At 31.2% G+C, this 14,216-nt stretch overlaps 1 protein-coding gene across 2 annotated transcripts; it reads left to right on the top strand.

The window, feature by feature from the left end:
• Positions 1 to 1,376: 1,376 nt before the first annotated feature.
• Positions 1,377 to 10,432, top strand: LOC111708473 (uncharacterized). Of its 2 annotated transcripts, XM_023481857.1 has the most exons (8): positions 1,377 to 1,563; positions 3,208 to 3,256; positions 4,591 to 4,679; positions 5,729 to 5,801; positions 7,496 to 7,711; positions 8,243 to 8,343; positions 10,052 to 10,168; positions 10,244 to 10,432. In XM_023481857.1, exons 1-8 carry the CDS (start codon positions 1,436 to 1,438, stop codon positions 10,398 to 10,400), a joined length of 930 nt encoding a protein of 309 aa, XP_023337625.1. In that variant the 5' UTR covers positions 1,377 to 1,435; the 3' UTR covers positions 10,401 to 10,432. The 2 variants fall into 2 exon arrangements, with proteins under 2 accessions (XP_023337625.1, XP_023337626.1); XM_023481858.1 differs by lacking the exon at positions 3,208 to 3,256 and having other exon boundaries at positions 1,486 to 1,563.
• The last annotated feature ends 3,784 nt before the right edge of the window (positions 10,433 to 14,216 follow it).

Genomic DNA, 14,216 nt, shown 5'->3' with positions numbered 1-14,216 from the left:
TCCTTTTGTGAATCGAGCATTGTTATCTTTGCAAGGATTACATTATATAAATAATTTATTTTAATTGTTTTATTCCAACTGATGATTGGGTTAGACATTTAAACTGAACAAAGTTGAAATATTTAAATATATATATATAATACCTGTCGTAATCTGATACCAGAAGTTGAGGGTTTGCCTGTATATGCAGCACAAAGAAAATTAAAATGATTATAGATAAACCCATTTTTCTGTAAATATGATTTATGTAATGTAAAAAAGGTTTTTATCATTTTTGGAAACAAAATAATCAAAATCAACACTGATCGGAACTTCAGAAGTCAGTTTGGAGACATACGGAATGTGGATAAATTTAATTACTCTCAGATATCCATGCGATGGTCATACTCTACAGGGATATCTCTAATTGAGGGATCAAGCATTATCCTCATTAATAACTTTGCTATGTAACAACATAAAATATTTTTAAGATTGCTTAAATGTTGTATTTATCATTATGAATAAAAAATGTGAACCATTGTCCGAGTATGATAATTAATCATTCGAACTTTATGTATTTACAGACTATACAGTGTGTACAGTGTACATCATTAACAATTACAATATAGCTTGTTTTGTAAATAAAGATATTCTTGTATTTTGTTTGTTTAATATTTATCTGTCTAACCTAACAGGTATATTTAGAAACTGATTCACTTCCGTTCTTTTCCTCTCTACGAGATTTAGCGGCAGGGATAGAATAAATGCAACGGAAAGCAAGGACTATATAAAAGGACAGACACTATACTAGAATATCATCATTCATAATTTTAGTTTAAATCTTGCATTTTTCATAACACAACTTTCCTTACCGAACGGTACGTTACGTTACGTTACGCTACATCGATAAAAAGGTTGTTAATTCCTTAAAAACGCAAACAAGATAACAAGATTATTAAGCCCTTATAAATGCAAACAAGATAAAAAGGTTATTAAGCTAGGGGGGGGGGATTATTAAAGAATTCTTCGTGTGTGGGAATTCGATGAAATGTCCCCAACACTGCAATTATTCTCGCCGTGTGACTGTGAGTCACGGAGAAATCCTCTAAAATATTCAATTAGAAGACGACATTGTAATTCAAGGTTTATAAGAGTACAAGTCATGAGTCATGATCATTGACATAAAACATTCCAGAACTTTGAAAAAGGCCTAATCAAACTTTAAGTAAAAAAATAATTATTAAAATTTTCGAAAGTTATGATTGCATCTTTAAGATAAATTATAAATGACACATTTTATTCATAATAAATTTAATTGTCCGTCGGAAATTTGAAATGTCGTCTTAGTTGAAGATTGGTTTGCAACTCTCAAGGATGGAATGGTATGGGATATTATTAGTCATTCTCCGGAGTCCAGAGAACAAACTCTTCTTGTCTGCTTGTGATATAAAGCAGAATGAGATTGATAATATTTATATTCTATGGTGGTGCCATGTTTAGTAAAGTTAATGGATTTCAAGTTGAAGGGGTGGGAGAAGCCTTAGTTCAAGGCGCTCTGGGAGCCGCTGTAAATATGACATGCAGGTAACCATCTTCTTATGAAATTGTATTTTATTTTTGAATTGAAAACTGATCGGGGTCCGTCCTAGTATACGGTTTTTGGACCCCCCCCCCTCATATCAATTTTGTTCTAAGCTATCGTTCTCTAGGAAATTACTAAATGTTAGTTTTAGTCAAAGAATCGCTTTACTTTCTATAATTTAATACTTATTCTCTAAAGAACCCGACTGATCTAAAAGGATGGTGTGGGGGGGGGGGAGACACAAAAAATATGGCACGAGGGCACATAATTATAAACTACCATTATGATGTTAATCCAATGAATCATTAAATTGTTTTCTTGGGTTTACATCCCTGCAGTATTATAGTGTCATATATTTTTTATTTATTTATCAGAAATCAACATTGCAGATATATATGTAACATGATGATTAATTTTTTGTTTATTATTGTAACATTAGTCATAATTAACGTTACAAGAGTGTGACGATTATTTGCAACCCCCCCCCCTCACCAGAGATATCTGTACTTTGCAGTGTACAAATATTTTGAAATCTTAATGTAATTTAATTTAAAGATGATTTAGTTTCGTCTCAAACCCCCATATTTGAAACAGAACACCCTGGTATTTTAGGGACACATACTAAACATAACAAGGTTATAATGCAAGGAAAGTTATTTCAGAGGTGTACTCATCTTTTGTACTGCAGTGTACTGTCTCTGGGCGGTAATTTAAACACAAGACGGATGCCACAGCCTGACATGGGATCCATCTTTCTCAAATAAAAAATCAATGAGATATTCTGGTCATATAATTAGGAAACTGATATGTGAATTATCAAAAATTATCGAAATGTAATGCTTTTAACCTCCTCGGATACTAAACGAACACTGATGCATCTATTCTTGTTTACAAATTCCCTCCAGAGAGAACTGTTTTAAATATGTACGCAGAGTATACGCAACTGCAACTTTCCTTGCATTATGACCTTGACATAACATCACAAATAATATTCCGACAAAACATATTATATCAAAACAAATCAAATCAAAACATATTAAATCAACACCTATCAAATTAAACAAAACATATATCATACAAAATATGTCATATCAAAACATATATATGTGAACATATTTAAAACGACAAAACGTGTTAAAATACATTACAAAACGTATCAGATCAGAAACAAAACATTAAGTAAAAACACAACTGCACAGTTGATGTGTCGTATGCTTAATGAATTATTTCATTTCATACCTTGAGTCTACAAGTCGTCTTCCTATTTCAGAGTTTTCTGGTTATCACTGCAGGGATGTTTTGATATGTTTCTTTGGGATATCTATTTTATATGTTTAGCTTGGATATGTTTTGTGGATTGGAGCTTCTTTAAAAGATATATGATACCAGCTGAAGTGCCCGGCGTTGCCCGTGGTATAAAAAAATCGAATTTGTTTTTGGTTATGTTACCCCTCGGGTACCCATAGGTTTCCTAAAAAAATCCAGCTCATTTAGTCCAGGCGTTTTGCCAGCTATAGCTTTTTTGTATATTGCATATATACTGCAATATAAATATATATATTGTATAATATAGAGATTTTTATGAATATTCTTATAAATATGTTTTAGATCGAGTAGTTTTTATGAATATTCTAAATATGTTTTAGATCGAGTAGTTTTTATGAGTACTGCACCTTTATAAATCCAATAGGAGAGGTATATTAAATTGTATTTTAACTATAGAAACCAGTTGAAAATTACGAACATGTTTTTTTTAAATGAAGAAAACTTTTACGGAAATCTCGCAAGTTTTTAGATTAATAACATTCCAATAGAATCTCCCACAGATTGATTCATTATTGGTATACTGTCCTGTTTTTAGGGTTTCTTTAATCAATTCTAGAGCTGTTCCTTTTCTGTGTACGTAGTACGTACGTAAGTTTTTTTTAGGAAAAACATTCTTCTAAATTACTTTTTCTTAAAAGCCAACAAGTTTTAGAATTAAAACATCAGTAAACAAATACAATCATGGTGAAACAAACTGTAATGTGCCTTTTTAGTTTTAAAACGTTTATGCAGTAGGCACCAAGTTTTATTATTTGCGAGAAGCATTTAAACAAGTTTTGCGCCGTTTCCAAGGTTGTAATGCAAGGAAAGTTAATTGCTGTCGCGTATACTCCGCGTATATTTTGAAACCAGTTCATTCTGGGCGGAATTTGTAAACAAGAATAGATGCATCAGTGTTCGTTTAGTATCCGAGGAGGTTAAAAGCATTAAAAGTATTAAATTTTGATGATTCACATATTAGTTTCCTATGACCAGAATATTTCATTGATTTTTTTATGTAAAAGAGGGATCCCATGTCAGGCTTCGACATCCGTCTTGTGTTTACATTACATAGACAGTACACTGCAGTACAAAAGATGGGTACACCTCTGAAATAACTTTCCTTGCATTACATCCTTGGCCGTTTCTAGTTTATGAGTAATGCACTCTCCACTAAATAACAATATTTCTTTGGTCTGAGTACTGCAAATAACTTCAGTAAACGCCTAAAGCTTAGCTGAGGCTGAGTGGTATAAATTCTTCTTTATTAAATTTGGTCCATTGGTTCCATTATAGAGTTTAAACTTATTTTTTGAAAAACCAAATCTAATCAAAGATATCTTTACGTTTCATATTCTTTCTATGCATAATTTCTTTTCCTAATGATATTTGACATACATTAATACAAATTGTTGAATAAATAAGAAACAAAATATATACATAATGTGTAAATGCACCAAACGGAAATAAATGGTCTAGTCATGAAAAAAGCAATTACAAATATTTCTACTTTGAATTGCATAACTCGAAAAATGCAACGCTAAAATAAAAACATTCCTTTTTTGATTTGTATTACAGCTCTTGGATTACAAAATAAAATTATTTTTAGAGGCTTTGTTCATAACTATAGTTTAACCAAAAAAAAAACATTCGACAGTAAAAAAACGACATGAAACACGATAAAAATAATTAATATTTTCACTTACTTTAATTTTAATATTTAGACCTGTGATTTTGAATGGCGTCGAAAGCAGTGGAATATAACAATGAGAAAATGTTCAACTTTAAATCAGAAAGTTAAATTCATTGGCAGGTACATAACAAATCTTGAATAATTTATCATAAATGATAATTTTTGTATCAAATAGCTAAGTGTGTATTTTTTTCTATCCAACATTTTTTGCATCGTATCTATGAAATATTTTCTATATAACTCCGAGATTTTCTCGAAAACCTCCCAGATTTTCTTGAAAACCTCCCAGATTTTTTTAAAAACCTCCCAGATTTTCTCGAAAACCTCCCAGATTTTTTTGAAAACCTCCCAGATTTTCTTGAAAACCTCCCAGATTTTCTTGAAAACCTCCCAGATTTTCTTGAAAACCTCCCAGATTTTCTCGAAAACCTCCCAGATTTTCTTGAAAAACTCCAAGATTTTCCCGAGAAACTTCTAGATTTTCTCGAAAACTCCTAGATTTTCTCGAAAACTCCTAGATTTTCTCGAAAACTTCTAGATTTTCAAGAAAACTCTTAGATTTTCTCGAGAAATTCCTAGAAATTATCGGAAAACTCTACATTTTTTATAGAAACTTTTAGATTTTCCGAAAAACTTTCGAAAACTCTTAGATTTTTTCGAAAACTCCTAGATTTTCTCGAAAACTCCTAGATTTTCTCGAAAACTCTTATATTTTCTCGAGAAATTCCTAGAAATTCTCGGAAAACTCTACATTTTTTCCAGAAACTTTTAGATTTTCCGAAAAACTTCTAGATTTTCTTATAAAACTCCTTGATATTCTTAAACATTTCCTAGCTTTTTTTTCCTCACAGATTTGAGATACATAAGTTTGTTTTCCTAAACTACTCGGCTTTTAGGGGGATGTCATTGTCAACCGTAATTTCCAGTGATTTATAAATTGTTTCATGGCCAATTTACAATATTAAAGATCAAACATTTATCAGATTAATGATTAGAAAGACATCATAGATTTTATTTCTTAATAGTTGATTTAATTCTGACGATATTCCGCATTGTCTCTGCAGCTGTATATTTCCGCAAGTCATTTTTATATATTTACCGTAATTAAAATTCGTTTATTTTTTTTCTACTTTTTTCCCTTCCAATATTCCTGATTCCGTTTCATTAAGTTACACTGAGTTTGAATGTGGGATTGAGATCTCTGAGATATCTCGAGCAGATTTAGGAATCTGGAAATGTCAGGTATTTAGTTTTATAACAGAGGTCGGAGGTATGCATCGTTAATCTTAAACAGTTAAGATATCGATATCCAATTTGGGCATTTTTAAATTTGAGGATAAATGCTAGATTCTTCTTTTAAATGACCCGGGCTATCGGAGAGGAATCAAACCAATCCATCAGATGAAGATCAATCCCGAGATTTACAATACACAAGTTCTGACTTTAGTTAGGAATATAAATATCAGTTGAAAAAAATTTCCTCCTTTGCAAATCTATGAAAATCGCGATCGATTTACAGACAGTTAAACCCTAAATGAGCCAAACATCGAAAGTCGTCTTGACAATTTTTCAAAGGGTTTTATACTATTTTACGTAAATCTCAGTATTTGTGACAAAAAATAAAAAGCCATGAATTTTTTAACTTTAATAAGTTATTTTATTTAATTTTACAATATTTTTAAATTTTAATATGAAATCAGATGGAAACATTTTGAGACTTCTATATTTCTTGTTTTTAATCCTTTCTTCTTGATCTTCCATTCCTTGTCCATCCTTCAATCACACTATGGTTAATTTTGAAAATAAAAATAAATGAATTTTTTGGATGTTTTCTGCAGCTAGCCAAATTGCAGAGGTAGAACTATTTTTTGAAGCCCTGTATCTATATTCTATATATTGAGAGTGGCAAGGTTACTCTTCCCCTTGTTTATATTTAAATTTTGCTTCAGTCATGATACTGTGTCGGGTCAGGTCCTGCATTCCTAGCTTTTCTTGGAGGGGGAGAGGGGTGAGGGGGGCATTTTACACATTTTCCAGTTTTTTTATCTTCAAAGTTTTCTTCTTCTTTCTTGCTTATCTTGCTTTAAGCACACATCTCTACTGTCAAGAGATTTCCCTTCCACTTTTTTCTGTTCAATTTATTTTTTCTTCTTGCTTCTTGTTTCTTGTTTTTACACTTTAAGGCCTTTCCAAATAGTTCTTTTAACATCGAGTTGTGGAGCAGGTAGGAGAGAGATAAGGAGATTTGTAGGAAGAAGGGTATAGGGGATTTCTCCCTGTGTTCCTTCATTTTATACTGTTTCCCAGTTAGGGGAATTAAGGAATTTACCCATAACTGCACCCCATATGCAAAATGGGGAGTTGTGATCCCTGAAAGCTCTATTGAGAGGTGTCTTCCATGGCAGTCCAGTCCTCACATCTGGTCGAGTAAAAAACCGGTATCGTTGTGCATGGCTTGTATTCCCACGAGGGGTTAAACTCCTCTTTCAGTGAACCAAGCTGAAGATGAAGTTTTGTTTTAATCTATGTACAATTCTCGCTTCCCCTGTAGGATACTAGATGCGTAAATAAACACAGCGCTTCCCCAGCTGCAATTCTGGGACTGCATAGTAGGTCCGTTCTGCTAGAGAGAAAGCAGGCAACTGAAAAAAGAAAAAAAAAAAGCCATGAATATGCGGGAACAGCTTTAATGAACTCCATTTTACCATTTAATTAAAAAACTAAATATCTGCAACATTTCATTATCGGAATTGAAGAATTCTTTTGATGTATTGAATATTTAGGGTTTAACTGTACATACAATGGATTGTAGAATATATAAAAGAGATATTTTTAGTATTAAAAAACATTTTTCGCCAGTTCACTGTTTACAATTTTGAAGAAAAAAAAATATTTTATTTTTATTATTTTATTATTTTTTTTTTACTTTAATTCAGATGGAGCAGTACGTTTTCGGGGGCTCTTTGGGATCTGGCAAACGGGGGGAAAACCGGTTTCAAGTGTACTCACCAACAACAACAACAACAACAACAACTACCACGTCAACATCAACTAGAGCCCCTGCAAGAAGGAATGGAAGGATGTTGAATGTTGATATTCCAATTTCCGGAATAAAATCTATACCTTCAAATGGCAAGACTATGTTAGCTGAGGTAACTTGAAACAGATTTGAAAGTAAAATAAATTTATAAAAATACTCAGATTGGGTTTACCAAAAAAGAAGAGTCTTTATTGACAACTCAAAACTTTTTTCTACCACGATTGAAAGTTGAATTCGGTTATTTTGTGTTGTAAATGCGCATCATTGGACAGAATTTAAACAAGTGTGCAGGTAGGGTTGTTAATCGTTTTTAAAAACGATCTTTTTAAAAACGAACCACTCATTTTGAACTTTCAAATATAAAGAAAAACGATCGTTTTTAAACAAAAAAAAATAAAAAAATGAATCTGAGTTTTTTTTAACAATTCATTTCATTTTTTTCTTGAATGTTTTTTTTATCGAGACAAATAACTGGTCTTCGTCGTTTTCAAAACGAAACGATCGTTTTTTTTTCAAAGTAGTGGAAACGATCTATCCCTATCAGTGCAGGAGTAATAGATATAGAAGAGTATAAAATCGTCTTTGAAGTCTAATTCTTTGTAGTAAACCATGTATTTTCCAATCCAGACCAAACCAATTCTAGGTGTTCCGAGTAAACCTGATATCTGGTTGTGTGTCTGGAGTTGTCATTCTCATATTTCTAATCCTCTTCGCTGCTCTTGTTTACAGGCATAAGAAACTTAGGTAAATTTATCTTGGTCCCAAAGTGAATAAATGGAACAGACTAAGGCAACGACGACAGGTTGGGCCACAGGGTTTTATTTGGTTTGGAAATAATTGCATGAAAAGATAGCTTTTGGAAAGTAAAGACTAGAAAAAAAGGACCCATGTAAATGTCGTCTTCAGCTAGAACTTTTTCATAATCAAAAATAAAATTTTTTGGTAAGTTTGTATGTGTTTTATATGCAAATACTATATAGTCGCTTTAAAATTCATTGATTTTGCATGACAAGCTTTCACTTTAAATTCTTTAAGAATTTATCTTTAAAACTTCTTAGTTTTGTTTTGCCCCCTCCCTCCTCTAAAAAGAAAAAGAAATGTAAGCCCTTCCTGGGAAAAAAACCTGAATACGCCTTTCTTAATATCTTTAAAGCTATGTCTAGTTCTCATCTCAACTACTCTTAAATCTGTCAAAATACAAAAGTGAAGACCAAGAGATATTTCGAAGATCTAATTATTTTTCGATATCACAAATTCTGTTTTCCTAGTTTTACAGATCATGCAGGCAGGCATTATTGTGCTGTCTGAAATCATTTTCTGTGCAGTAAAATGGCTTAAATTCACTTCTAAAATCTGAATTTACGTTAATCTATATTTAAGTTAAATACAAAGTTAAGTCTGAGTTTGTAAACAAAGGGAGTCCAGTTTCTGTTGTAGCTGTGCTCTCCGTAGAGACTAATCTATATATAAATTGTCTGTTTTTCTGTTTTTCTGTTTGTCTGTCTGTTTATCCAATAAACGTCAAAACGGCTGAACCGATCGGGCCCAAATTTTTTGTGGGACATCTAGGGACCCCAGGGAAGGTTTATGAATGATTGAAATTTTAAAAATTTGTGTTTTAGAGGTTTTTAATTTTGTAAAAAAATTTAAATTTTTGAAAATCCGCGAATTTTTTTTTTAAAAATCCGCAAAACTTTTTTCATCTTTGGTTTGAAATGTAAACAAAAAGAACATGTTTACAATTTAAATAGAAGATGGGCGCGAAGCGTCCTAAAAGCCTAGAAAGAAGGGCGCGAAGCGCCTAATTTCTAGTATTGTAAATTTACTTATCATCAAACTAGTTTTTTTAAAGAGAAATTTGTTTATATAGGGTGGCCCACGAAACATGACAGTTGGTGAAAAGTTTAAAATGTCTTCTTTCATAATTAGTTAAGTTGTTAGATATTAAAGAGAAGGATGAAAAATATTGTATGCCCATTATATTATTGAAAATTGATTTCAAAGTAAAATATATTTGAGAAAAGATGATTTTAACGAAATGACATTAATATCCAATATAAAATATGGAAGAAGACATTAAAAACTATTCAAGAACTGTCATGTTTAGTGGGAAACCCTGTATATGAGGATAAAATATATCTCTGAAAAGAACAAATTGGCGGACCAACATTATTTTATTTGAATGATTTCAAATCCATTACAAAAACACATTGAGAAAAAAAAATTAAAAATCCGCAAAACTTTTTTCATCTTTGTTTTGAAATGTAAACAAAAAGAACATGTTCACAATTTAAATAGAAGATGGGCGCGAAGCACCCTAAAAGCCTAGAAAGAAGGGCGCGAAGCGCCTTGAATTTCTAGTTAATATATACATATATATACATTTTTAAATACTTGGGACATAAAATGTCGTTATCCAACTTTAGTATTTTATCACTTGGATCTATTCCAGGTCTCGTGAACCCAGCCAGGTAATGGAAACTCTTCCTATCCCACGAAAGCTTCAGATGGATCTCAGACAAAAAAATCTGAAGACAAAAACTGAGAAACTAAATCAAATGACTTTAAGGTTGGTAATCTGAGTAATTTTAAGAATCTAACATTTTTAAAAGATTTCTTAAAAATTATAATTGCATAATTCTAGTCCAACAAGCACAATGAGTAGACGAACTTCCCTCTCCTCTGTGGTTCCAAGTATTGAAGACGACAATATTAACAAAGACGACATTGTGTTTATGATGAAAATATTCCCGCATTTAATTACTCTCTCAGACAAGGAAGGGTTCGCCACTATTGTATAAAAACACATTTTATCAGTAAATTTTTAAAAATTTATATTTCTTAAAAATTCTAGCTAAAGGAGTTGATTATTTGCCACAAACTCTGATTTCCTAATCCCTATATCTTTGAAACCCAATGTCGTAAACCTTTCATATTTCAAACTTATGTTATTTGATCTAACAAAAGTCACAGTTTGAAATATCAAAGGTCTACGACATTGGAATTCAAAGATATAGGGATTAGAAAATCAGAGTTTGTTGCAAAGACTCAATTCCTTTGGTGTACACTTTTTATTTCAGCTATTTTAACTCCCCAAACTAGTTTTTCCATAGCTGGGAACTCTTGTATTGTGGATTATGGTGATCAATGCTTGATCTTGATATTTTATATTAGTCTACAGATGAATTCAGGTCTTATTCGATTGCGGACGTCTCTCATTGGTTAACACAATGGACAAAATATCAAGCACTCTCATTGGTCAGACTCAGACCCCAGTACGGATATCCAAAATAGGAGATCAAGTAGATTAGTTTAGCCAAAAAATTTCAAAATTGTCCACTGTAAATATCGAGATTGTTGGTGTTCATCTCAAAGTTCCCAGCTCAGTTCATATACGCTTATCTGTGATACCAAATACAAACATTTTTAAATATGACTCGTTTTTTCGCCGATTTTATTGAATGCTTAATTTTTAACATAATAATTTTTACGCCGAAACAAGAATCTACATTATGCATTGTAAACTGTACAATAAGATTCAACCTATTAAATTGGGGCTTATTCTTTTTCAAATTTTGATTAAGAAAAAAGAAACAAAAGAAAAGTTTAGTTCATAATTTCAGGTTTTTTGCTAGTTTCTAAGTCACTCAAAATCCTTTTAATGGTTTCAAATCACTAGACATTGTGAGGATAAACTCTTCAAATTTTACCGTTTGATAAGAGACCAAGTTTAATTTATTTAAATAAAAAATATTATTTTCATTAATTTCAATTTGTTCATCTCCAAAAACCTGAAACCTTCTACCTCATTTCCATCAAAAATACAATGTCCATATCCTCAAATATATTTGATTTTTTATGCAATTGATAAAAATAATTAGAGCATTATAACGAATTTGAAGGCTTAATAACTATCATGGAAAATGTTATTAATAATTAAAATTATTTCAGTTTAAGAATATCTGAATCTGTATTATAATAATATATGTTTCTGTAGGCAGGATAAAATTCTTTCTCCAAAAACCTAGAAAATTATTTTAAATTTAATGCTTGCAAAATTTATTGTAACAATGAAAATTTGAGAAAAATTGAAATATAGATCTATTTTTTATCACGTATTTTTTAAACTGAGAGAAAATTGGTGATTATGAAATTTAAACTCAATATTCCACTCCCTTTAAGAACGTTAGGGATTATAAACGCTCTACTAAAATTGTACCTATCCCGTCCCTTACGCTGTGTGCTGGATATCGAAAACGTGCCAAAATATTTTTAATATCATTTTCAGATTATTCTGAAAAAAGCGACTAAAAGTGGACTAATGAGGAATTAGACCACTTTTCATTAGGACGCACATTTGATTGGCATTGGATACAAATAAATGACACACATAGAGGACGCAATAAACTAAAAACGCACAAAACTGTGACTTACAGGGTGTCCCATAAAACATGGGAATTCAGTGACGAATTCGATATCGTCTTTGTTATGAATTAGCATTGTAATAACAATTTTAAAAGCCATAATATTATTATGTTTGCTGGAGTTTATCTTATAAAAAGGATAGAAGACTGTAAAGATGTGTCTATAATGTCTCCGAAAGATGAACAGTGAAAAAGGACAAGTTTACTCTGTTTGTATTCTGCAATTGGGAAATTCGGGAGAACCAAGGGAATATTCTTATCTTGGTTTTGAGATTCTAAGTTGAGTGGGTGTATGCTAAAATCGTAATTTACGGTCAACTGCGGGTAAACGGTCTAGAAGTATTCTGGGCAACGCAGTGATCCCAAGCTAGTATATATATAAATATATATATATATTTCAGCTTTTAACTTCACATTTTTATTAAAAAAAGAATTATACTCAGTAGTTACAATTCTTTGAACAACTCTATATATATATTTATATATATGTATATATATGTAATTTCATGAAATGAAAACGAATTACCTAATAACATTTATTAAAAATATATATTGATGTAATATTAAGGAAAACTATTACATAATAGAGCATGAGATAGTAAAAACTAAGAACTCATGTATTATCCACCATATTATGCTGACTGTAAAATTAGTATTATTTGTCACTATACAAACTATTCATACGGGGGTAACCATGAAAAATGAGACTTCAGAGACGACTTTGCGACTATTTTTTCTTGGATTAATGGTTCCCTGACTCCACAAACTTTAATTAGATTTACAAATGACTTTTACGGCACAGAATTTAAATTCAAGCTTTAGATCTTTATATTTCAGAAGTTTAGGTCGTCATTAATGTCTAAATCTTTGTGGATAACTCTGTATATTATGATTTTAAAATGAAATATAAATTAGTAATATTGGTCAAAGCTTCATACTTTAATAAAGAATGTTTCATTAAACTTTTAAATCAAACTCTGATTTGCACTTAAATTGATAAAATGATTATCAACATTTTAATACAGTCATGCGATCTCGCTTTATCTTATGATAAAATTATAAATTGGTTAATAGGTTAAAGGGAGTGTTCGCGAAAAATGAAAGGGGGTAAAGGCTTAAGGCGAAAAATAATCGCTTTTGATTTTGATCGCTACTAATCTTACTTCTATCTGTGGCGCCTATAATGAGAAAATTATTATAAACGACATATACTGAAGAACGTAGCGTCCAAACAAATTGAGAAAGTTGCAATTCAGATATTACTGCAATCTATAGTCATCGATTATTTTTCGACACATTCGTATAAAGTTAATATTCAAACATCGGGAGCAGAGACATCTGATGGCCAAGTATTTCGGCGTTTTAAGTAAACAAAACGAATAAAAAATATTATGAAATATTAACTATATACAAATGCGTCGATAAATAATCCATGACTATAGATTGTAATATCTGGATGATTTGTTTGGAATTAAATTGGTTTTTTACGATCCGAGTTGAATATTACAACTTTCTAAATTTGTATGGACATACGTTCCTCAATATAAGTCGTTTTTAACAATTTTCTCCTTATAGACGCAACAGATAGAATTAAGATTAGCAGCGATAAAAAACGATTATTTTTCGCCGTAAGCCTATACCCCCTTTCATTTTTCGCGAACATTCCCTTTAATGTCAAACAAATCAAACACGTAACAAGTAGATTAATAATTTATGAGACTAAGGACAAAATTCTCAATTAGGGGGCAACAAAACAACTCTTGTCCAACAAATCATTTTACAAGTAAAGAACAAAACATATTTATTTAAAACGTAATCTATACTTGTTGCATTTATCCAAATGACTTAAAGGGAGTGACCGGCAATGGATGGTAGTTGAATTGCGAATGTAGTATTGCGGAGAATATTTTTAGGATTTATTTGAGACATGTAAAACGGTTTAATGATGTACAAGGTGTCTCTGAAATTTAAGCGTGTTGGATGTTTAGCATCAGTAACTACTGAACATCAAAGTTTTGTGTTAAAAAATACTTCTCATAAGTACAGTACCCATACAGTGGAAATGAAGAGATTGGTCAACGTTTGAAAAATTAAAGGTTTACACCAGCATTAGATGGTTTACATACATTTGAGTTCTTATTCTGTACTTTACTTTACAAATAACATTCTTGAAGTTCTAATAACATTATTTAA

This window comes from Eurytemora carolleeae, unplaced genomic scaffold (assembly GCF_000591075.1).
Source record: "Eurytemora carolleeae unplaced genomic scaffold, Eaff_2.0 scaffold873, whole genome shotgun sequence".
Lineage (NCBI taxonomy): Eukaryota > Metazoa > Arthropoda > Copepoda > Calanoida > Temoridae > Eurytemora > Eurytemora carolleeae.
Note: the sequence above shows the minus strand (reverse complement) of the source record. Positions and strands in the feature narration are given on the sequence as shown.